The sequence below is a fragment of the Adelges cooleyi genome, unplaced genomic scaffold, assembly GCF_023614345.1.
Source record: "Adelges cooleyi isolate 19-005CV unplaced genomic scaffold, UGA_ACOO_1.1 ACOO_flye_CR_arks_rails_tigmint_CR_PRNA_376, whole genome shotgun sequence".
Classification (NCBI taxonomy): domain Eukaryota; kingdom Metazoa; phylum Arthropoda; class Insecta; order Hemiptera; family Adelgidae; genus Adelges; species Adelges cooleyi.
The window spans coordinates 4,036,813-4,064,239 of record NW_026096053.1 but is presented as its reverse complement, the minus strand read 5'-3'; the positions used below and the strand labels follow the sequence as shown (position 1 = coordinate 4,064,239).

At 33.3% G+C, this 27,427-nt stretch overlaps 1 protein-coding gene and 1 long non-coding RNA gene across 2 annotated transcripts in view; one reads left to right on the top strand and one right to left on the bottom strand.

Moving 5' to 3' along the window:
• Positions 1-27,427, top strand: part of LOC126840997 (uncharacterized) — a 169,422-nt gene that overhangs the window by 104,703 nt on the left and 37,292 nt on the right. The window contains exon 2 of the mRNA XM_050577119.1: positions 24,550-24,880. Within this exon, the coding sequence (XP_050433076.1) occupies positions 24,550-24,880 (331 nt within the window). The remainder of the gene's footprint in view (positions 1-24,549; positions 24,881-27,427) is intronic.
• On the bottom strand, positions 1,357-27,083 carry LOC126840998 (uncharacterized). The gene is made up of 3 exons (XR_007686126.1): positions 26,971-27,083; positions 13,754-13,835; positions 1,357-1,663 (listed from the first exon to the last, which is right to left on the bottom strand). It is a non-coding gene; the product is annotated as an uncharacterized LOC126840998 (long non-coding RNA).

The window sequence follows — 27,427 nt, the reverse complement described above, 5'->3', positions numbered from 1 at the left end:
TTTGTAAAAAAAATATTATGAATTTATCTATTGTTGACAATAGTATATTAATTTAAACTAAACTTATTTCATCGATAAAACAAAAATATTGTTCAATTATAATGAACTTACCGCCTAAAATAAGAATTTAATACCTACTTATTACATTTCAAAAATATAATTGTTATTTTAATAAAATTAATTTGTCTAAAATATCAACAAATTTACCATGTTAACAATAAAGTTATAACTATTATTTAAACGATGGGTAAATTACCTACTTAAACAACAATTTTTAATTCAAATATGTTTGCAGTTTTTTTTCTTTTTTATATTACTATTTTCTGAGCTTACATTTTGTATGAACCTTTAATTTGTACTTATAAACTATATATATAGTGCTTATGATAAAATGATTGGAGGAAAAATTCAAATAATTACTAAAAGTATAACAATAAACACATGTAATCCGTTGTATATACCTATAACTTATTAAACAAACATTTTTATGAAGGTTAAATGTATTTTTTATCTTATATATTACCATAAATATAAATGTATTATATTGTACCTATATATATATATATTTATATTTATAGGCTATTTTCTCAATGGTATAACAGTTAGTTTTTTCTTGAAATGGCAAACGTTGTAATTAAATAACACATTCAATTTTACAGTTATTACACGATTAAGAAAATGTACTACATAAACACCACAAAGTGTGGTTTTATCGTCTAACATAAACGACGTCCACCATCGACAATCGTTAAATTGTTATGTAAACTAAAAAAAAACCGTTAAAATCATTTATATGACGGATAAAATCTCAATTTCGTGTTGATGTGTTTTTTATTTCGGCATTTACATTACTGTATTGCCCAGTTATAGTTAAATTATATTATATTTTAATTGCATATATAACAACCTTAATATTGAACAATAATAATAAAACATAAAAGCTGAAAAACGTATACAAATGTTTGTTTTGACAGCATGAATGAATGAGTATCTTCTGGGGAGAGTTTGCAATAAAAAAAAAACCAAGTACCTACTGTTAAAAACCAATAAACCGGGTGTCCGTTTAAAATACAATAAAAGTAAACAAAAACAAATATTAAATCGTATAAAAATCGTTAAAGGATTTATGCGGGCAGTAAAATGAAAAAAAAATAAAAAATAATATACAACCAATAAAAATCTTAAAATCTATAAAAAGGTACCTAGAAAAAAAAGTACAATGTACACCATGTTACTACTAATATTATTATATTCTTTTGGAGTATTATGTACTTATATGTAAATGCATATAGATAGGTAGTATATGTATTTATAATAATATCAACAACTCACAAGCCATTTAACACACACAGTAGTAAATATTTATTAAAAAACGAAAAATATGTAATATTATAATAGTTGATTTATACTTTGAACGGGTAATAAGTGTTAATTATTTTGATCGTACTTGACCTTTAAATTCAAAAACAATTGCGCACCGTCATCGTTTCGACGACGATTACAAATATACTTTAGGCTTAAGTATACATAATTTATAAAAATATATCAATAAAAAGACAACAGTTTTTTTCTATTCATTTTCATGGCTGGTGGTCTCATAATGGTTTCACTAGAGATTTCTTTAGTCGAACGCGTGTCAGGTTCATTGGCCATCTTGAAGTACCTAAAAATAAAAAAAACACTCATTAACGAAAGGTGTTATTTATAATATATTAGCTTGAAGATCACTTGCTGTAAATGATATAATAATTTGTTATACTCATGCTGGACAGAGGTCATAGCTAATATGTCAACAATAATGTATACTGTTCTATTTATATATATACATATATATTATATGTATACATAAAACACTAAATTTTTAAAGAGGAAAATATAATATTTTTTTTTTTTAGAAAAAAATAATCCATCCTAAATTTGAATATTTGTTTATAATTATCATTATACATCAAAATATCTCAGAATATTAGAAACAAAATAAATCAAGACTTTATTTACATTTTGGCATGTACTTAACTCTAAAACAGCTCAGCTTTAGACTTATACAATTTTTTAAAAAAACATTAAACAATAAACATAGTTTTTTAATTTTAATAAACATCTATATAATAATTATACACACATTATACCCGTATCCTTTTATTTAATTCGAATAAAATTGAAAATAAAAAAAAATAACTAAGAAAAAAGTAATATTTTAACATTATTACTGTGAAAAAATACGATTAAATAAAATTTAGTTTGAAATTCTAATTACATTAATTATTTGAAGCATCAAATAATAAAATGTATTGCTACATTTTTATTATGTAATATAAAAATAAAGTCTTGGTTGCGCTAAATTCAAAATAGGTAAAACATTAATAGCAAATTATTATTCGTCGTCGTGTCGTTTAAAAAAAAATATAATAATAAAAAAAAAAATGCAATAAAAAATTCCATTTCTAGTATTTTTACTGCTTAGTGCTTTTTATTTTTTTTATTTTGCCGTCCAAGTGCCACCACATAAACTGGATACACATGTCCTACGGGAGAAAAATAAGCCGTGGGTATTATATTTTGTACTTAACCTTCTATGCAACGCCTTGAAGAAGGTTCGCATGGTCGGATCTATAAAACCGGTACACACTGAATATACTATGTTATGCAATATCGTGTGATTCATAAACGTGCGGGTGGAATGATTTAAATTGAAAGTAATTATAAAAGTATATGAGTCACCGCGACAGCGTTATTGTAAAATATTATTAAGTATATTATTTCGTTAAAGAATAAAAAAAAAACATAAGGAAAAAAAAATTCTCGAGTTAAAATAATGTGTTATAACTTAAGTCCGGATTTATATGTTTTTACATATTGTTACTGAGTATATGCAGTCTTATGAGGGTAAAAAATGTGGACGATTCATTCATCACAGAGTTCACAGGAAAAAGTTTTTTTTTGCATATTTGAGAATATTTCATGGTTTAGGGAATATTTAGGTTATTTAGCATATTTTGGAATATTTTGCAAATTGTGAGAAAAACATAATAATTTATTTTTATTTTAAAATTATTATAATTAATATTTTCATAAAAAAATACACACAGTGATAGTACTATTAAGTCGCCGCGTCGTGCCGTGCTGTTTACCAAATATGGTGGCTAACCTGCAATACTGCATCGTTTTCATGCTGATAAGAACAACAAAAATTTACAAAATGACCAATAACCTGGTGAAAAGGGTAACATTATAAAAACCAAAGTGACTCAATTATGTGAAAAAAATAAAGGCTACCAAATGTTAGAAAAAGTTGGAAACATTTTATCTGGAAACAATGAAAATCTCCCAAAACATTTCACCCCTAGTGTAGTTGCTGATATGAAGTTTGCTCCTTTAACATCAGTTGATGTTGAACGTTCATTTAGCCTCTACAAACACATTTTAAGCGATAGAAGAACTAACATGAGCCCAGAGAATATCGAGAAATACATAATTATTAACTCATATAATAAAATTTAAATAAGTAGTAAGTAATTAAAATTGTACTTCAATTTAATTCAAGTCAGAATTAAATTTAGAAGAATATTTAGTAAATATTAATTTACTACCATAATCATCATACCATGGAAATATATATATCATACCAGGAATATTGTTTTTTTTTTTTTAATATATACTGTTATTTTATATTCAATAAAGGAAATATTGATTTTAATTCATTATTTTTGTTTATTGTTCTAATTTTTAAGAGAATATATGGAGAATATTTGTAGGTTTTTTAGAGAATATTAGAATCATATTTTAGGTGTTTTAAGAGAATATTTATCCGGACCTTAGTTATAACTTATAATCGCTCTGTGGCGCGGTAGACCTCATGTGGACTATGCAGCTAATGGCCGCTAATACTTAGTCCCGCCCCGCCCTTCCACCTTGATATTATATATAGATATATAATGATATTTAAGTAATTTCATGCAGGGCAGCTCACCACGGGTAAATCAGCCTATACTGTTATTATTGTTACACATTTTGCGCAGCCGGAGCCCTCTATAATAATAATATATAATCCCGGCCCGATCCCACATATTATTATGTGTACTATAATTCCATGATATTTAGGTCGGTCGGTTACAATGATATATACCTATAATAATACCTAATAATATATAAAATACCTCCCGATTGCTCCATCACCGCGTTTACAGCGGGTTAGAGTTTTTTTTTATTCATCAGCTGTTTTTTTTATTGTCTAAACACCTGGATTTTTCCGCCTACAGGATGACTTATATGTAATATAATACAAATATTTATCATTTTTGTCACGGACACAGTTTATAATTTGAACATTCTTTCCGTCCATCCATACATTATACACAAATAATTCTATTACTGAAGCCTGATTTCAACAAATAAAATAGAAGGCAATAACCTGATTTGTAGGTTCTATTAAAAATGTCTAAATGCAGGTATTCTTAAAATAGACTAATTTTAAATTTAAGATTTTTAGTATTCATAGCCCCCCTGATTTCCGTCAAACATACATAGTATACTTAAAATTGTATACTACAATAATTTAGTTTATTACAGTAGGTACATAAGTTTAGACTTTAGAGACGTCAGCCCCCGCGTGAATCGAACACTGATATATAATCGAAATTCGTAAGTAGATATGCAGGCGTATAATTATTGTGGAAAACCGCTCATAATACCGACCATTGTTACACTTAATGAGGTTTCGCGAGCTGTGACCGCATAAACCGCGAGGCCGCAAAAAGCAATTTTCGCTACTATTTATGATAATTATTATTATTTATGCAATAGCGGTATCGCTTGTGGGTATACACAATGAATGCCAAGCGGTCAAAAAAGGGTTTTGCTCCCTATATATATATATATATATATATATATATATATATATATTTAATTTCCGCCATGTCGTTGCGGTTATCCCCTTACACTATATTGGCCATGGCGGCGTATCGCCGCAGCTGTTGCCCGTCCTCGGTTGTTATCTCCTCGAGGGTTAATCCCTCGGTTGGCGGACATGAGAGAGCCGTTTAACTTTGTGCGTAGGAAGATTCTTGAATTTCGAAGAGCCCTTGGGTAAAACCACACAGCTCGTCAGCGTTAAAACCTTTCCCTTATCGCGCGAACCTGCACATGTGTCCAGGGGAGGGCAAGGGGTGGGCGAACCGAGTCTCTTATCCCTCTGGGAACGGAAACGGCGGTCGTTGCCGTCGCGGGCCCCGCGATATCTGCCGGCGTTTTAATAAATTAAACCGGCGTGGAGCGTGGGGGCGTTTAAAAGGCGTCGGCGCACTTGCCAAACAGCGCAAACAACAGTGGTACTTTAGCCGATGAATAATGTATATAAGAATAATAATAATTATGCGCTCGTGGCCGGGTCGGGGCCTAAAACGAAGCGGGGGGTGGTTTGTTGGCAGTAGAGCGAGAAAAGTTGAGCGCCCGGCCAAGTATTATAATATACATGTTCCCATATATATATATGATAATATAATACAAAAGCGTGCGACGGACGCCAAAAGTTTGTAATGGCGTTTTTCGTGCAAGAGTCGAGTGTACATTAGAATGCACGCTACGACCAAAAACCTCTGCGCCTCTGTTTCGTTTTTGACATATAATTTAATTTTATCATTAATATCATCAACGTCGCATGTTTTGTTTATTATGTCGTTTTTGCGCTACACTCGTTTATGTTAAATTTAAACGATACACAATTGTTTTTTTTTTTTTAAAGCAAGTGTGAACTCCACAGCACAAGATAGGACCCGTACATGGAAAAAAATACATAGTTGGTCCCACTAAAATTGTGGTAGGTAAATTTAGGGACACAATACATTTCTAATTGGAATTAATTAATATATAAAGTTGTGCCAACTAAACATATAAGTAATTGCTTTTGCTAAAAATTTAGTTGGTCCAACAATTTATTTAGTTATTCTAACTAGAAATTTATTGTGCCTTGCATGAACCATAATTTCAGTTAGCCAAACTATGAATTTTTCCTGAATACATAGGTACATATTATATACCTACAATTATATTATATTAATATGTATTATTATGTGTATACATACTAGATTGTGTCAAAAAAAAATACTTCTTTCTTATAGCCTCCTCGATCAATAAAAGCCTATTCAAATAATTTTTTTTTTTTGCATATTATTTAAATGGGAAATTAAAATGTTTTATTTTAAAAATTCTAACTTTAAAACTAAGACCTATTGAAACTGATAACTTGAGAACTTACTAATAATCATAAGAATAATTTCCAAGTGTCATGGTTTGACTGAAAGGTTCTTTTTTAAAATTGAAAAAAAAATTAATTTTCCTTCAAGCTAGTTTTTTTTTTAGTGAAAAATTAAAATTACCCATTTAATCCAAAATCCAAAATAAAAAAAAACCCGAGAAAATACTTAAAGAGTCGAGATATGAATCTGAAATTTCGGGGAATAATTTTTTGATTAGGTTTTTTGCCGATTAAAAGGGCAAGCCGTAAGAAACACAAAGAGGAAATTTAAAAAAAAACTGTCTGAAGTTTTTGTATCACATGATGATGTCAAATCGACACTACCGTAAATTTCTTTGTAGTCCATCAACAATTTATAAACGAAAACGAATCTAGCACAATGCAATTCGTTTGGCCTTCAAAACGTCGGGAAATAGCATTTTTTTTTTTTAGTTTTTTTCTTCGCGTGCTATTTTGAAAATAGCCGTTTTCAACTGTCACACGGTGAACCGTCATAAATTGTCTTGTAACACGACACTTAATGGAAACAACGCTGGCACCTAACACGTTTTTTGTGAACAATATTCGAAAAATCGATTTCGGGGAGCCAGTAACCAGTGCCGGCAAATGAATCAGTTCCTATTTATTTATTTTTTTTACTAATAACAGCGACAAAAAACAGTAATTTGGTAGGCTGGAATTTATTTCAACGTCGCCGCCGCTGTATATTATCGTGTGACTAATGACAAACGAATTTCGAAAAGTGAAAAAAAAAAGAAAAAGAACATATAAGGCGCATAAAACGAAAACCGTATAACATATTATGTAGGAAAAAAATAACCGCAACGTACGTTTTGAAATGGTTAATGTAATAGCAATAAATTAATAAACTGCTCTTGATAATAGCATGAAAAAAATAATGAGTAATAAAAAATATTCTAGTTCATAAATTATGAAGATCTCGTAAAAGAAAAAATACCGTTTACAATGTATTTGTAATTTCATACAATATAACAATACCTACGCTGTTTTTCTTAGATTTAATTTACATACAGGTTACATCTGATCGAAATCACCCACTTAATCATAATAGAAGCCAATGTTGCACCTATGTTGGAATATATAAATATATTGTTTATTATTTAGTAAACTTTCTGGAGGGGAAGAGGCAAAAAGATCATTTTGCCCTCTATTAACGCCCTCACTTATTGCCAAGGCGGTGGGTTTAACTTGTCGTTTAATTCATTTCTTCCCAACATGTTTCTGACGTAGATAATCAATCAATAATAAATATGACTTACAATAAGTAATGCATTTTTTCTATGTACACATCATTATAGAAGCTAACATACAAAGTAATAAATACAATTTTATAGTTTTTGGGTAGTTATCGCCAATTATCGTATAAATGGTTTTATGACCATGTATGCGTTTACCTAATTATAATTTAACAAACTAAGTAATGTTGTTAACTTTGATCAGGAGCTGGGAATTTATTGTCGCATAAGCTATTAAACAATGTATCTTGGAAAAGCATAAATAAAAAAATTAATTTTACTGGATTATATAAGAACTCAACATAAAGGTTTTAATTAGTTTGAAATAATCATAATTAACTTATGAAAAGACATAGTTTTAAAGTCAATAACTTCCTCAACTTCACATAAAAACTAAAATTGCTTATTTTTATCTAGTTCTAAAAAATATGAAAATTTAATTTTTTTAACCATTTCCTTCTTCTTTTTTTTTGTAATAAAATAATACTTTAATAGCTTTACAATGAATTATCCAAAACTGGTATTTTTAATTTAAAAAGCTTGTTAAATATATATATACGTTACCGTTTAGGCAAGTTTTAAAAATCTACGAAGCTTTGGAAGATAACAATTTGAATATCGTTTAATATCTTAAAACATCATAAACTTCAGTGTTGCCAAAAATAAAAACTACAAAATTGCAATTATTTTGAGATAAAATTAGTGTGTGTGTGTGTGTGTGATCCCAAATGAATCACCCTGATAGCTGCGGCACCAAGCGTCAAAGGGTGCAAACGAACTGTGAGAGAAAGAGAGAGAAAGACACGGAGCTAGAGATACAGAGAGATAAAGTGTGTGTATATAATATTGTATATTATATGGTTGCCTTAGGGACATTGCGAGAATCGCGTACAATATAATGGAAAGGGAACAGCGGCGGTTCACATAATCCACCTCCGCAGCCGTTTGAGACGATTGTCGCCCGGACCCCAATTTATTTTCTACCCCCGTTCCGTACGGCATTGTCCACTCCCTGCGCATATAATACATATAGGCACACTGCATCCCCTATTCGCATATACTGTACACAGTGTTTCAGTTCGTTTGGCCGTCCAGCATTGTGCGCACAATACATTCGGTTTCTACATCCGATATATTATGTTTGTGTCTGCCACAGGAAAACCCCACACGCGAGATAATACTATATAGGATTTCCCTCAGGAACAGTAGTCGATCCATGAAAGTAAATCGCCGTCAATGAACGACGGACTCATGTGTGTGTGCGCGCGCGTTTGTAAGAGCTCACACTGTATAATAATATGGTTTTTAGAAGGGTGGAGGATTACCTTTAGTGAAATTGGTCGAAGCGTCCCAGCCATCGTGGTCGCAAAGCATCAACGGACAACACCTTTTTCTAACCGAACCTAGTGTTTTCTCATATTATAAGACTATTGCAAAACTGTAAAACGTTTGGCTATAGGTTTTAAACCGTAAACGTAAAGTACAACTACTAAAATATAACAATTGTACGGAAAATAATTATAAGAGGGTCATTTTTTTTTTTTGGCGATTTCCAACAGTTGTTTTCAACTGGAACGTTGATATGATATTTTGTTTTTATGTAAGCCCCGCTAGACACATATACCGCGTACCATTTGGTAAACTTTAAGAATACGAGCGACCGCCGTCCTGTACTTACTTAAGTCAGCTAATCTACCGGAACGGATAATATAAGTGGAAATCTGCTGCTATGCCGATGCAGTCGTGCGAAAAATCACCAAACGAGGTCCAAGATTCATTTCACGTTCGGTTACACCTATATTGTTATTTTTCCTTTTCAACGGCAATTTGTTTTTAACCGAATAATATACTCCATTTTGCCAAATTAATGAAAACGTTTGTTATTGCATTAGGTATATCATTCGACAATTCTCTTGTACGTGAAAAAACTATAAACCCCCTCCCCCCGACTTATATTTTGTCTTACGGCAGGAACGGATCAAGGTCCTGTTACATTACAAAATATGAAAGGATAATTATATACATATTGAGAGAAAGAGAGCCGCGCATAAATGAGATATAATATAATACCTATAACGGCCGTAGTGCATTATTATATAAGATTTTTTTGATAGGTTTTCTGTATTTTTTTTTTTCATCAAATCGGTCTTACCAGCGTTTAATTAAAGTAGTATTTTCCGCTGATTTTACACCCCATTTTATTTTCATCTTTCAAAAAAAAAATTGTTCACACGGACCAAAATTTCAAACATTCCTCTTTATAATTTATACATTACAACTCATTCACCGGTGCGGTCAGATTTATGCAAAGATTTTATGGATATTTTATTGAACATTTTACTCAGAAATGTAGCCACCAGTTATACTTGTATTTAAAACAGTCAGTTAATGAAATTTGTCAATATCGAATACATTTTATTTATTTATTAGATTTTATTTTCACATGGTTAATTTTCAGATATGTTTTTTTAAATTTTGTACAGTAAAAAACATGATTAAAACATGCTAACTTTCCGTGCCATTACGTGGTGGTCTAGCTAAGAATTGCTAAGGTTTGCTAAAATAATCAAAATAGTGTGTTTTAATACATAATACCAAACACAATGATGTTTAAATATTATTAAAATGTATAGAAAATAGTATGTTCACAATACAAAAACAACATTTTGTAAATAATATTTTTTAAACATTAAATCTCTTGTTTTTTGTTTATGTTTTTTATGTATGGCCTTGTTATTTATAAATTTATACAAATTTTACATTCACTACATATTAGATGGTTTTCGCAATAAGAGTATTCATGTTTATTTTTATTTGAGAAAAACAACTTTTATTCAAAGCGAGCTGCCCACCACGTGGTGGGCAGCATATACTACTCAATATACAAATACATAAGGTAATTTTAAATTCACAATTCAAATGAACACGAGGTATTAACGACTTAAAATTCAATAATATATTAGATTACATAATAAGTTTTAATTTTGTTTGTACAAATGTACTAATTACACTTTTTAACCAATGTAGTTTTTGGACTAGCACTGTATACTTGTCTTAAAAGTATGACCACGCCTATCATGGTTATAACTTAAAAGTACTGCATTAATTGCAACACAACGTTGATACTATCAAGTATCAACATATCAATGTATGTTAATGCCTTAATGATATGTATCTTCAGTAAGAGTTTATTATTTTTTTTTTATCTTCATTGCGCACTACACCCCACATTGTGTATATTAACGAATAAACACGTTCCGGGTGAATAACGCAGCGATGACCGAGTACGGTGGGGGTTATACAATATAATAGTATTATTATCTTTTATAGAATGCATAACTCGTTTAGCCGGATACGTTCGACTCTCTTACAGTAAAAAAAAAACAAAAATGAACGCTACTGTCGAATGTCATCTCTAAATCCTAGCAATATCTATTGGTCGTTCACGTGTATGGGTGCCCAAATACTTATAAATAATTACAAATTCGGTATTATAACGCGTGCATTGTATATAATAATAATATACACACACGTGTAATAAGATGCTGTGCGTGCGCATCATCTCTATGTAACCCATTCCGGTTTTCATAGATTAGTCCTGCAATATACATTGAACGCAAAAGCGGCGGCGGCGACAATTGTCAAATGTTGTAAATTATTCGAGGCTTTGGCCTTAGGTATTCATAAAACTGTTTAAGTACATGTTTTGAATGTCGGCCTTAACGACACTCGCACGCCGGCCATGTCTTTGCTTGCCGAATCGTTTTCACGCCATTTTTTTTCCTACTTAACGGGGCGGTAATTTTGTTATTATTACATTTTGTTCGGCTATCAAAATCTCATTTCGAATCCCATGTCATTATGAATACCGGTCAACAACCGTCGACCGAGTGAATTGACTTGTAAAAGAAGAAGCTAATTGTATTCTTGCGCGCCGAGTCGATGACACCGCGCCCATATAAGTGCGTTTATATAATTGAGGTTAATAATAATATATTATAAATTATAATACCTACTTAAATACAATTGAAAACAAATTACTCGATCGTTGAGCAACACACGGTGTGTTTTATTGGAATTGGTCCCAGTCCAAACGTTTTGGTAAAGATAAAAGATAAAAAAACGACGGTTAAAAACTTCCCTTCGCGTTTATATAATATTATATTTCAAGCGATTACCATAAAAACGTCACTGAAGCAAACTCACATAAACGTTTCTACAAAAATTTATATCTACTCCGGTAGCCACTTTTTTACTATTGTATATAATTTGTATGGAGGGAAAAGTTAATTCCCAAAACAGGAAACGTGTATCTCAGGGAAACAGCGACAGAGAGAAATCTTTAGCCACTTAGGTGTTATTCGTTTTGTGATCCCTAAAATGGTCTGAAACTGTTTCCCTCCATAACAATTACAATAATATTTTGTCATAATACTAAATATAAATATAATTTACGATTTTTATTCCATTCACTGAAGCCAATTGTTACCCTTACTGATGTGGAATAATTTTTACAACAGTAAATGAAAACTGAGCGCTACAAAAACTAATTAGAAAAATATACAAGGCACTTTTTTTGTTTACTTTAAAGTTCTAAACGTTAGGTACAACTATTTTGTTTTTTGTAGTTTACCTAAATTAATATTACTTGTAAAGTAACATATTAATTTGTGCCAAACATTTCTAAATCATAATATACTTACTATGATTTTTAGCAATTGCTTTAATAAATGAAAGTTTAAATGTTTCGTATTTAAATAAAGTAGTTCCACCAAAATCCTAATTTTTTAAGTGTTTTTCTTTTAAAAAACTGTCAGTTGAAATGGGGAGTTTTCCAACCAAATCCAATTTAAAGGTCAAATTACCAACAAAAAAAACGATATCATTTTTTTATCCGAGTGTTACACAGATATAAATAATTAAAACGGTTAAAAGCTTTAAATAATGTGTTTACGAAACAAGAAAATACAGAATTCTTTTCCAAAATAAGCGCTGTGGTTTTTTTGTCAGCAATAGTTTCCACCGCGGTAAATGGTCAGACAATATTTATTAATAATTATTCCTCCATACAAGACATGTTTAATTGTTATTAACTTCTCATATACTACCGTGTTTTGGTAAATTGCACATTTATTGGAGTATTGGATTTTGTAAATTATATTTCATTTCTATTAGAAAATAATGTGAGACCTGGCTTAAACTCGCTATGCCGGTGGGTTTCGTTGCTGGAAGGGGAATAAAGCAGAATTGTGAAGTGAAAGTTCAACGCAGTTGGGTTACTCACATTTTTGGAATGCGACGACGTCGAAACAATGCGCTTGCATGCTCTTAGCGGGTGACGTTACCCTTACACGACGGGCATGACGATTATTATCGGCCATAAAAATAACTTAGACGCACTTTCTGATTACGGCCGTGCATACTCACTAGATATATACATTCGCTTTCCCCTTTAGACAACCGTCGTTTTAATGGTAATGCAAAAATCCCCGCCGAAATAGGGGACACGAGCGCCGTTATCGTTAAATGATACCTTTGCCGCACACTGTATTATATCAGCGCTCAGTGCATACTTAAGTATGAGATGGCGGGTCCGTCGTCGAGTGCACTGCGTTGTTTATATGTATCTATACATAATACTAAATTATGTCGAAGAGTCATTTGCATTTGCATTTTCCAAATGCAAACCATCTCCGGTAAGCCGGCGGGACGTCAGGAGAGCAAAAACTACCCCAAGAATATATTACCAGCCATTTTGTCGGAACGAGGGATCTACCACTCCCCCCGACTTTCACCCTCGGCCACCCCTGTGGTTTAATCGCAAGCGCTTTTTTGAGAATTTTGTTTTTTTCACCACTCGAAAAGAACAAACGCCGCGCGTCTAAGATTATTACTAGCTCGCTACCGTCTTATTATATATTAAAACCATACCGCTGCTTTAGCTTACCCCACAGGATCATGGCAAAAGTACTCTACTCAAGAAAACCTGGAATATTTGATGCACGCAAAAACCGCAACGGCATTTTATATTATATTCAGTTAAAGCATTGAAATTGACAGCTGCTGTCGAGGCCAGAAATAGACCAACGCATTTTTAACATGGTAATTGAACTTGTATGCACAATTGGTTTCAATTGACGTTAAATTAACATTGGCCTTATAGTTACATGTCACCAACTGACCGACGTGAACAGGAAGTTAGACATGCTAGTGTTGTGTACTTTTTAAACATTTTAGTGTTTACCTGTACGGTTGTAGATGGGCGTGCGCTTCTAACGTTTGATGATCACCGTTCCACGAATAATCTCACACCTGTGTGGTGGCATCTGAAACGAAAAACAGAGCTCAGATAAGATACACATTGTTATAGTTGTTAACGCGTCACTTAGAATGGGAAAAATATCAACAACGCATTTTCAGACAGAGTTCTAAAATGGAGCATGTTCCCGTTGAGGGGAAGAGAGGAAGTTACATACACATACATTCGCAGACTTCGCGTGGTGTCTCTGAGGAATAAGCTGTTGTACAGGGAGAAAATTTGCATTCGGTAATTGGCTCGGGGAAACCGACTTTACATATTCAACAGATATATGTGTAGGTAATATGTGAGTGTTATGTTTGTGAGTATACAGCAGATGACTGGGAACTTTTATTCTGTCGACGTCGCCATCGCCTCGTGTGTGTGTGGTGTGTATAGAGTAGCTGATAACCAACCCGGACGAAGAGGCTTAGTGGAATACTAATAAGTCATGGGATTTATACGGGTGTACCTCCCCGAAGGAGATAATAATTCCATTACCAACACACACACAATATCGAAAAATATATGCGCATTTTCCTGGGCGTCGGTTTAGTTTTATTATACTATATGTGAGCTCTCAGCCATACACTAGCGACATCGGATCCAAAAATGTTATTCCTATACCTAAATCGCATCTCGTTCAAACTCCTTGGCCTATTTCCCAGAGTATCCTTTCAACAACTTCCATTTACGGACAACCCTTAGGGCACAAAAACTCATAACAGTGAACACCTTTCCGGCAGAAATAAGTAAATCTGTAAAATAAGGGCGGCAATACTTACATAAACACCTGCTGACAAAGGACATGTTTAATACTTTTCGTACAACATCTGCATAAGAGTCACCGTAGCAACCGTATCTACTCCTTTCAACAAATACCAAAAGACTCCAAAAGGTACACTGGCCTTTTGACCGACACATCCATATGACCCGAACACACACACATGCTACAATTTACCTGCCATTGGTAGAAGGTTCATACAAAGGTACACAATTAATGTACTGCCCGCTACCGGTCTTATGTGATGGACATACCCAACACGGTGGGCGATTCCTAATGTAAAGGTAGAAACTCCAGGATGAGACCCATGCGATCGAATGGTTCAAGAGCTAATAGTTTCCACTATCTAGTGAGGAAAAAATCAATATATATACTAAGCAAAACATGACGATAGTTGTAAACTAACGACTATTGTAAAAGGATAACAGCAAGAAATGTCTAAGTCGAGTAGATTATATGTAATACATAAAACATGGCCGATTTGATTTAAGTATGTAAAATACTTAAAGTACTAGTTTTTAGTTTACAGCAAAACAAGCGTTGTTATGTATGTATAATGGCTAATTTTAAACAAGAAATATTATATTAATTATTTTAATTAGTCTACTTCTGGTATAAATAATGTTAACGAAGATACTTTGCACGATAATACAATCAATACTATATAAAAATTTAATTTTAAACAGTTTAATTAAAAAATATGCAGTAAAAAGTGATAATTGCACATTCAATCTGACTGTGGCCTAATCAGTGTAACATAAAAAACACACAAATGTGTTCGCTATCGTTATGGCGCGCAATACTATACAAAGATGTTAATATAATTGTATAACGAACGCATAATGCTATTTTGCACAGTATCATAATGTGAAGCGTTAAAAAACATAACGACGGTTTAAAAATACATAAATATTTGTTTAAGTACGTTTAGAACACATTTTCCGCCACGTTCGATGGACATAAAAACGCGATGCGATCATTTAATGACCTACGCATATTTGCTGTGCACATCAAGATATTATGTGTAACTTTATTAGGTATATGTTTTGCATTTTGAGATACGCATACGTATTATGTAAAATAATGTTACTAAAACTGTAAAAGACCAGCAGAGTCACGGCGATAGACAATCGTTTAATAAGTATCGTATTGCCAGAGAAGATTTATAGCACAGTCTGTACAGTTGTTGCTCATTGTAAAACCCAATCAACTTCTTAGACACACAACGGTCGCGCAGTTTCCACTCGTAAATCAAACGGGTCGTTACCACTTAAACCCATTAAGATGTAAGTGAGTGACTCGGTGTGACGTAATTCACAACAGCAGCTATTATAAAGCGATGCAATTATATACATTTGCCTGTATTATTTTATTCTGCAAATAATTGCAGAAGCTTATGTGTACAGTAACAGCTGCATATTCAAAATTTAATAAACGCAGCCGCCATGTACAGTGATAATTATTGTATAAACCTTATACCGTATATTTTCGTCGAATACACAAGTTGTGTTTGAATGACCTCGAACCCAACAGTTGCAACAGAATAATGCATACACCGTAGTGATCGAAATATTTGGTTTAGACGTTGATCAAGCACATAATAATACTATTCTCGACTTTTATCAATCAGCGCACACAATAGGACATAGCATTCAAATGCAATGGCATAAGTAAAATAATTATAAATTTAAAAAATATTACCTGAACGTTGAACACAACCCAATAAAAAATAGTTTTCACTTTCAAAAAAAAAATTCTAAGATGAGAATTGCACACTATCTTTAGGTAACGATAACGACAACAAGGCAAAGACAATGGGTTTTACTACTTTACCAATATACGACCGTTGACACAACGCTTACGGTTAACGATGTAGGTACAATTAACGCATAATAACGAGTATTGTTTTTATTGTATTTTGCAGAACTTATATTACAACACAACTTTGACAGCGGTAATGTGGGTACCAGTTTTCCCGCCGTATTAAAGGTATTTAGCGAATAATTTGACTGGTTTTTTTTTCGCCATACAATAATTTTTAACGGCACCCGTGGCGTATTCCCCTTTCACCTCCATTTTGCACAGTTCCCGTTAAAAATAAAAAAAATCCTGGATTTACGACTGTCGGCACGCTCAAACGGTATTTTTCGCGTGAAATTTTAATTGTCCCCCCCCCCTTATATCCTCGGTCAACGAATGGTGTGCGAAACACGGCATGAGGTAGATCTTCCCATATATAAATTATCATGCTGTATACATTGTTTTCTGTACACGTGACAAGCAGGCAAGACCGAGACGCAGGTGTCAAAACATACGCATCGTAGGGATATATATGTTCTATATTATTTGCCCCCCGAGACGTTCGCGAGGAGATTCGATGTGTGCTGACAGTGAAAAAAGTTTTCAAAAGATGTTTTGACGTGTGTGTGCCTTTGTATCCTATTGTCTCGGTACCGGAGTCGTAAAACGGCAACTGGGTATCTGACTGAAAGATAGCTGTAACGGTTTATGTGTGCGATATTATCATACAGCAAAACACTATACGTTTCACTTAATTTGGTAGCAAAAAAAAATGGTACGATAGAATTTTACTTTTCCTCCCCGACGTCGAACGATTATTGCACAAGCAAGTCGCTCGTTCGCTAAAATATTATCGTCAAAAGTAATCGAGATTTAATTAGGAAAACAACATACGGAAATAATATCATTAGCAAATTTTTCGAGATGATTTTTTTGGATGTAAAAAGTACACGAGCACTCGCCTGCGCACAGTCATGCATCATGCGGACAACGCATATACATACTGTACATGTTCAGTGATCTAGTCAATTGATTTTTCTGACCTTAATAAATTGAAAATCCATTAAGTTTTTATTGGCAAACACACTATAAGACGGTAACAATAACAACTAACAGACATGGTATGGACAAGACACTACTGGGCGTTGCAATTTTTCATCAATCAAAGCCGTATACGTTATTATAATATATCATATTCGTAATTAGGTCCAATTCGAGCTGAGATCATTTCGTTACCATATAATAATATAATATTTATGTACATAGCGTACAAGCGGTCGGTTTTTTATTGTCTCGACCCAAAAGCTATTGTACTGTTTAAGTAGATTTTATATTGACCGGTCATTTCTTCAGTGAGTTCAGGAACAATGCTTTCGGCTATAAACCCCAATGGCCAATGACCGAGTCACAATAATAATATGTGATATAATACAAGCAACATGATTTTTATGAACCAATAATAATAATCAATGGCCGCCTACTTACATAGTATTATACACAGCATCAAAATGTCGCTCTTACTTTCTGGAAGATTAAATTCCACTTTAATAAGCAGTCAGTGCTCATTGTTGTTTTTGTCGAATGCGACAAGTGGGTCATGGCATAAGTCACTCGACATAATTAGTGTTAACGGGTTAATAAATGTTGGTTATCGACGGGTGGGTTTTTTTTAACTCGACAGCTAGAAAACGATGGCGATTTTCAATCTGTCAGTAAACAGATTTTTCACTGCAATTTCAAGAGTTTGGAGGTTCTTAAGATACGGTCCCACGTTTTGTTCAACATGATGCTTATGCGATGATAACTCCGTCGTATATTCGGTAAATCGTAGAGAAAACAATAAATATCATGGACAAAACAATAACTGTTTACAAAATGGCAGCCGACTAAAGACAATACGCGTTCCAGATCATGTATTGAGTTCAGTGAACCCTTGTCGATTTCGTCTCATTAACCTCGAGGGCTCGTCAGTGGAAAAACAGCCCCCTCCCCCCCCCCCACATGATATTAGATTTACTATAATATTATGTTATTGTTGTGTGCGCTTTCACGGAGGCGGCACGTGAAACTCATTTCGTTTGCCACCATCGGGTTCGGGCAGGCACGATGAATGCGCAGAATAACGTGTGTATACATATAATAAATAATACAATAATATGTTCCATAGGTGTGCAGTGTGTGTGTGTGTAGGAAATGGCAAATGTCAAATGCCCTTCCTAACGCGGAGAGGCTATTGCGAGGGAGTCGAAAACGAATTGCGTTTTCTCCCCAAACAACATGCACGGCGGTCGTTTTCAAAAACGCCCCATTTGTTTTTTCGGAAAACACCCTTACCCTCCTACCTACCCCCCCCCTCGTGTACATGCGTGCACCGTGTCGTAGAATATGTGTTCGGCTTGGGGGAACTACCGTGTATATAGTGTAATGTATATAGCCCAGACGAGAAGAACAGTGGTGCTCTCGACATGGTGTATAGGAAATAACGAGCGCAAACAGCTACCGCGAGGAGAAGGACATGGAACGCAGGGGAGGAAATCGTTTTATACAGAAACGACGATTTTGTACTTTTGCTGTGTGTGTGTGTGTAATGGAGAGGGTGTATATAAAGAAAAATGAGCTTCCTTCTATTTATTTGTGAGCACGTATATATATATATATAAGCAAAGACTGAAGATTGACGACGACGCTGTAGCCTGCTGAATAGTGCATGGCCGCCGGCAGATCTGTTTTTGCCAATTTCAAACGTGATGCGTCCGGTATATATACTTCTTATGCGATTAGATTTGTCCGGGAGACGTTTCAACGACCGGCAAGTTTCTCAGAAGCTTCGTTTTCGTTCCGTAATCGCTACACATTCGCCCATACAATATACGTTTTACGTTTGTCCGCTTCCGTCCGGTATCTCGGCCATTAGATCCCATCAAATATAATGAGATACTGCACTACAATATATTGTTGGACGTCTTGACTTTTATCCGCAGCTGTCCCGTCGGCTATGCACACGTTTAATAGAAAAACTTTTATTTTATCAGACTCTGTTTATTGGCTAAACAAACAACCTAACCTGCGGCGGATTCGGTTTGAAAAATTATATATTGTCCTGTACCGTTTGGTAAAGTTTGAAACATATTTTATACTTTTGAAAAGGTTTTCACACGTGAATCATTAACTGGATATTATCGTTTGAATGTGCAATTAATTAGACTGCTTATAGTATTGGAATATATTGAACTAACCCCTAACGATGATTTATATTATCGTTGTCGGCCTTTTTTGTTTCGGTCAAGACAATCCGAAATCGTTAAATTTTAAACATCTGCATCGTTGAAATAATTGTAATTATGATGTTTCGCTGTGCTCGCAATAAAACAAGTGGTCGGAGAATGTCTCAGAGGCGGCGGCGAAGTCGTTAATTTTGTCTTTTGTTGATGCTTTTGTCTGTCTGCATACCGCGTCGTTTTGTAACGCGCGTGTCGGTTGAAAATAATTATTTTTCTTAAGTTTTATTAGACCGTCCCGTAACCGTACACTGTAACAACAATGACAAGACAATGTGATGCACTGGGTGTGCTTATTATAATATTAAATTTACATGTACATTTTCGCAATGTACAGACCGAAAATACTCGCTCTGGGTCTACTATGTACAACTCGAGAATTTTTTATTGTTGTTATATTGTTTACCCTCGCAGGTTTATGTAGAGAGTCGTTCATTAAGGACAAGTTTTCTCGGAAAATGTTGCAATAATAAATAGAAATAAAACTCGGCGGTAAGAAATACTAAAAATGTGAAGAATTATATCCGACTTTGACAATTATTATCATTCTGAAATTATACACATTTTTGAGGATTTCAATAATGCGCATTATTTCCTACGCCAGTAAACTGGTAACAATATTGTACACAAATTGATTACACAACAAATAGTTGTCTTAACTATTTATTTTTCACAATTACCCATAAGACGTGCATCGTTTAAACTGTCATCTGTGATAACCAGACATGGAAATTAGCAGTGGTAGTGGAAATTGAGCCCCGGCTAAAGTGTAAAGTCCGTGTAATAGCCTATTAATACCTTTCAAACACTGTACTAATGTCATAAGTCACAACGTACCGTAATGCGTAGTTGTTACTTGTTTATTTTTCTGGTAATGATACGATAACACATTGAAAATAGTTTTACGTAACCTATTAAAACTGAAAGTTTTTGTACAAAGCAAAAGAAATACTAAAAAAAGTAGGCAAAACATCAAATCTTCGCAAAGTCATAGCAAACGGATTAATGAAAATAAAAAATTTGAATGTCAATATTCTTTTCAGAAATGTTCAATAATTTTTCTCATAATATAACTTATAAGGGATGAAAATAAAAATGTTCAAAACATTGAAAAATGTACAGTGCAATATTTACCGAAAATTGTTGGAAGAAAAAAATGTTTAGAATATTAATGTTTTCCAAGAAAATGAGTGTGTTATCCTTAATGAATCAACTTGTATAATGTGCATTTATGTACCTAGTATTTTTGAGATTGTACATTCAAATTGTACATTTTTTTTTTCACCAGTTGTGTGTGGCCAATAATAATCATACATTTAAATAGGAACTCAGTTGCGCATTTCGCTTTAAGTTTTAACTGAATGTTGAGTACTTACGTTTGGTCCGACTTGAGTATTCGACTGAGAAATCAATCTCGTTGAACCGCAAGGCGTTGTTGCTATGTTTTATGGTTATAAAACGGTTATGTTGGATATTTGATTTACATACAAAATGTATCAATCATAAACGTGTAACGGTCACATCACAAATGATTGTTGGCCAGTGTAGAAATGTCGATCACTGACCACTGCGTTATGCTTAGTATTCCTATAACCTAATCTAATAACTGGAGAGCATAATATAGGTACACTACAATGAAACGTTGGACTGCCCACCGAATACCTACACTTAAACTGCAGTGGAGGACCTGACCTATACAATGGCAGGTTGTGTACAATAGCGGTAATAATGATGATGATAATAAAAATTGTCATAAAAACCGTTTTACTGGTGTCGACGTGGTGACGTCACCAAATGCGTTTTTGGCACCACCGCCTATCAACACTTGGGCGAATTGATTTTCCACAACGACAGCACGTCATAATAATGATAATAGCAACAATAATAGTATAGTGATAATAGTAATGTAATACAAGGTTTAACGACAAGTCATAAACTTGCCCCTGGGCGAAACGCAAAGCCTATGTATACACACTGTAGCTATGGCGGTCAACGGCAAAAATAATATTACAATTTTCGGGGAGCCCACGGTTAGGGTCAAGGACGTCTGCGACCATAAATGTGACCCGTTTACGATCATCCGAGTACTTAAATTTATATATTTTACACGCATATAAGCTGTAAACACACACACACATCAAATACTGGCACAGACACTGTATAATATCTGCCCATAGGTCGAGGTACTACACAAAGTATTGAGACGTTCATTTTATACGGCGTCACGCACAAGGGTCACAAGTATATTATACAGGCTGATGAAATGGAAACGAAGGATCACGTGAAGCAATAAAAAAACATACCCCAAATAGCCCAATCCAACTATTATGCGGCTCGTACTAATATTAAATCATCTCACAGAGCACATTGACCTTCAATTTTCAAAAATACGATTTCTTCATAATTATCATTCCCATGCAAAAAAAAAAAATCTATTGATTATTTCGTTGTCCTAGGCAATACTTAGTTTTCGAAATTCAAAACCGTTTTATTACTAGCGCATAACTTAACAAACTAGATTTTTTCGGCCACTGACCGTGGTGAATTTTGAATAAAAAAGTTATTGACATTGAATTAAGTCGGTAGTAATAAAACGTTAAGTTATTCAAAAACACACTCGAGGACTACGATATGTTGTATTAAAAGTTTTTATAAAAAAAAAATCAGAGGTCTTAGAGAAATAATTATTCCTCTCCCAAGCAATACAAAAAATAAGAAAACCATGATGCGAGAAGCTGATTCCCGTTTGAAATTACTGTACCTATACAATGAGGCTAAACTCATTATATAAAATTAATTACTTTAAAAATAAACATCCTAAGGCTAATAATAAACTGACGTGTTGAAATTATTGATTTGTTACAGTATAAATACGGCCGATTAAAGTGAAGTAGACTGTAATGAAGATTATTAATACCTAAAGCGGTTACATATTTCCAAAATATTAGTTCGAAGTTTGCCATTGAGTATTGCCATAACTCCGGGTTCAGTTTCCTTCGGATTTTTTTGTATGGGGAAAAATCATCCCCCCATAAGCGAACCGCCCTCTATGAGTGTACTGTGGTTCGTTTCAATGAAAACCACAAGATTTGCAAACAGCAGTACCCAGAGGTAGACAGAGTGTGTGTATATGTAACGTGTACAATGATTTTAAACAGTTTTCATTGACATATAAAGTATTAATAATTATTTACTTGCTTTTGAACATGTTAGGCCATGATGGAATGCAATATAACGATAATAGGCTAATCTAAATTGTGAAAAATCATTTTGTTTTATTAACTATCCTAGTTCAGTCGGGAGTAACTAAAATTACTTTGCAAAAGTAAATCTTTTTTTAAATTCTCAACGAAAATATATTGTCTGAAATAAATATTTCATACCAACAACAAATATAATAAGTCTTAGGAGGGACACGGCTTTAGTCTTTATGAAGTTATTTTGTTTTCAAAATGCAAGTTATTCATTCAGTTTAATTTATCCAGTAACTATACATAGTTGTACAAATTAGGTTTCACAATGCAATGACCGTATTATATTTACCAAATAGTTTTCAAGTCTCTGTATATTTGTTTTCAAAAGCGTTTAAATAAATTAAATCATTATGCAATTATTGGCTACCATTTGTCTTGATTAGGTTTTCTAAAAGTCTGGCACCGAAAATCAATAGCGCGCGCCAAGAATTTGACTTTCTATGACATTTTTGCAATATTCGTATGGAACATTATAACTGTTTTAAAATTATTTACTTGTCAAATACATAATATTACAAAATTTTAACTACAGTTGTTTCTACGCTGTTTCATAATAAATAATCTTCATTAAAAACGAGTATTTATACTGTTAAGTGTAAGTATTATTTTTATTATTTCGGTAAGGCTTTTTTTGACTGAGGATAGTCTTAAAAAGCCTCAAGTTCGATCGCCTCGGAAAAGGGCTGAATATTTTCTCTTGAGACGGTCGATTGCCCAATAAGTGAGTCTGCCCGTTACTAATAATAAGTGTTAGTATTGACTCACAGTGTACAGTACAATGACCGTAAAGTGTGCACGCTGTTGTTACATAAAACAAAATATTTAAAAACTATAAAAAAAAATGCAATTTACTTGTTCATAAATCGAACAAAATCCATAAAGTAAAATCAGGATTAATTTGCATAACATACTATCATAAAATGTAAAATACATAATAAATAATATTTTAAAATTTATTTTATATTCACGTTTTTTTTAAGCCATGTTATTGGCATAACTCATATTTTTATTATTAATAGCTATGTTTTTTTGGTTTTATATGTAGTGTCTATTATATATTTATTTAAAAACATAAGACTCGAGTTAAGAATTTTATTTTCTTATCTGACCGAAAATGCACTTGTTTACAAAACTTTTTAGACTATATTTTGAAAATTATGAAAATATTGAAAAGTTTTAATCATTTTTTTAAAAATGAACTGTTAATAGTGCGATTGTACTCAAAGTAATACATTTTTGGAAAACATGTCCACTTACATAATTTTAGCTTAGTTGTGTATTTACATTCGCTTATATTGTCTCTTCATTATGACTAATTAATTAATTAATTACCCATATACAATTTGTGGTTATGTTTAATTTATAAACGTTTAGGACTACTATTTTATCGTTGTCTGAAGTGCAAAACTTACATATGCTAGAATCGATTAAAAAACAATCAGTGGCTCAACTATTGTGTTTTGTTAGGCTTGATCATTTAAACAAATTGGAAATCCTTTTTAAAAAATTGTATTTAAGTGGTGATATGTTAAGCACTACAGATTAATTTTGTAACGGTTTATAATGAACCCGTAGAATCAAAAATAACAGATAATTGTTTTTTAATTCTTCATTTTTTATTTTCAGGATTAAAAATGCTCAGATCACAAATTCGGTATACAGTGAAACGACATCGCCCGATTTTGAGCACAAAAAAAAAAAATACATACAGTTGGTCCAACTAAAAATTATGGTTAATATACACTATAAATGTCTAGTTGGAGTAACTAAATATATAGCTGGGCCAACTAAATGTTTAGTTAAAGCGACTATACCACATTTAGTTAGCCCATCTATTTATTTAGTTTTCCAACTAGAAATGTATTGTGTTAACTATAATTTTAGTTGGACCAACTATGTATTTTCTCCCGTGTTTTTTATCATAAAAAAATCAGACCTTTCATCACCGCATGACCAGGTAAGCTACAACCGGTTAAATTACTTAATTTTGTGACACTATCATATTGAAACATAGCTAAGGCACAGATTATTATTTAATAGAAACGATTCTCGTAGTTTAATTATTTTAGGTTATATTTATACCGCGCGAGCACTAGGACTGAGTGTTGCATCTAAAGCAGTCTATATCTTAATAGTGTACAAAATATTGACAAAATACACGCATAAGAGTTGGTCCAACATTTCTGTTAAGTAGCAGAAAAATTTAGTCCAAAGCGAAAAGTAATCGCAGTAGTTTATGGTTGAACACTTTGTTGAACTAAGACTGAACCTAGACGCGCGCAGTAAGACCAACAAAATATCTCTTGGTTCAGAAATAAAATATTTTTAGTTTAACTACTTTTGTTAGGCTTATAAAATCGATTATTGTTTTTACAACACCAATAATTTTGGGTGGACTGTGTTTAATAATAGATAACTCATCGAGGATTCATAATTTGCATTAACAGTTGTTTTATTTATTTAAGAAAACAAAGTTATTAATTTTATTTTATTAATTGTAATTAAATTGTAGAAAAATATTTATTAAGCGTCGATTGTTAATTAAATATCAATCATTTACATTTTGAGAATGTCTCTTACATAATTTTAGGTGTAAAAACTATAGCTAACTTTTTAACGGTCTAATTTTGTCTTTTTTTCTATATAATATTTCTAATAGCTTATTTTTCAAAATACGCTTATCCTGTTTACAATTACTTTGATAAAAAAACCTATTGAAACCGACATTTTGAGATACTTAGACCGCTATATAAGAGCAAAGTGGAACGTTTTATAATAGTGACCGATAATAATGAAGAAAAACAGACTCTCTTAAGATGATCGTTTTGAAAAACAAACTTCAATTTCTATTGTGTACTTGTGAATACACAACTTGAGAATTTACATAATACACTTGTACGCGTCGAACGGTTTTGGGTTCCAGTTCCTATCGATTCCAGTTAACATAGTACAGACTCCTATACTACGTCTTTGAACGTTGACATTAGGCGCTTAGAACGTGTATTTCAGATACAGCACATAATAATAATATAACATTATGTACAAACGCCTCATGGCCGTCGGCTACTAAAAAGAGATGGTAGCCCGGGCGCCATACCGCAAAAGGTGGAGTCACACGCGCACAGGCGTAATGGAAGGGCGTGCAACCCTCGCGTCTTCCACGCCTAACACGCGGTTCCCGCTCGTCTCCTTCCCTCGTTCTCCCTCTGTCCGTCTATCCCGGAGGCACCACCGAAGGGATGCGGTTTTCGGTCATCCCTGATAGCGTACAGATAGCGGCAGCGTCGGCTTGAACGGGAAAACATTACATAGTTGGTTCAACTAAAAATAATTATAATCTATACAGTCAATACAATAATATTCTAGTTGGATCAACTGAATGTTTGATAAAACTTAAAAACGATTATACATTTAGTTGGGCCAACTATAGATATATTTAGTAATTCCAACTAGAAATGTATTGTGTAGATGTAAGTTTACCAAATAACTTTTGGTTGGACTAACTATGTAGTTTTTTTCAAGCAGACGAATACAACGTCATCATAGGCGCAACTTGAGGGGGGCTATGGAAGTTCAAATCCTTCTAGACTTGCTCGGGCTCTAAAAAAATATCAGCAACCAATCAAGCACAGCACCGAAGTAAGGTTTATACTTTTTACTGAAATTCTGATGGAGAATTCAGAGTTTTTAAAAAGTCTGAACTTCCTTAGCCCCCCCCCCCCCACCTCTAGTTGTGCCAATGAAATTCATGGTGGCTTAATTGTATATACTAAGTATAAAAACATAATATGCTATTTTCACATAGTATGGTTTGACCGAAACGAGTTCGTGGAACGGTTATGTTAAGGATGGTAAAGATAATATACATAAGGAGAGCGGTGATTAAGACGGTCTTGGACGGTCTCAAGACGACATAATTTGAAAAAAATAGGTCGGCGATTTCCATGCTAATATATTGGAACTCCGAACTTAGACCCGCGCGGACCGTAATTGAAAGTTTTTCGCTCATTTTAATACTGTAACAATATTATCGTTTCTGTGACTTACCTCGTTCGGTTTTGGACGACCAAGAGAGTGCTTTTGCCCGGTGGAGTTCCAAAAACAGTACTGAACCGCAGAAACCGCACAACACTACTTTGACATCAGACATCCGACTGACTCCAAACGAGTGAAGGGTAAACTCATAGCCGTCGTTTAAACTGTCGTTTTCTTTGACCTATTTTACCGTCGCCTTTTTATTTATTTTTTTTACGTCCACGAGACATTACTTCTTCTTTTCTTTTTTATTATTTTTTTTAACCAAAGGGTACTCCCTCGTAATGCACTGCAATAAACATTACGGCTTGGCCCAGTGACACCTTTCTCATTACATTGTGACTCGCCGCCCGAGTAATGACAACAATACAGGTATTTTGCTCGGCATTGTCTTGTGACCATTAAGGTGTGCGTTCCGGAGGGACTGTTCTGCTTTTTCGTTGACCGCAGTGTTTTTTTTTTTTTACCT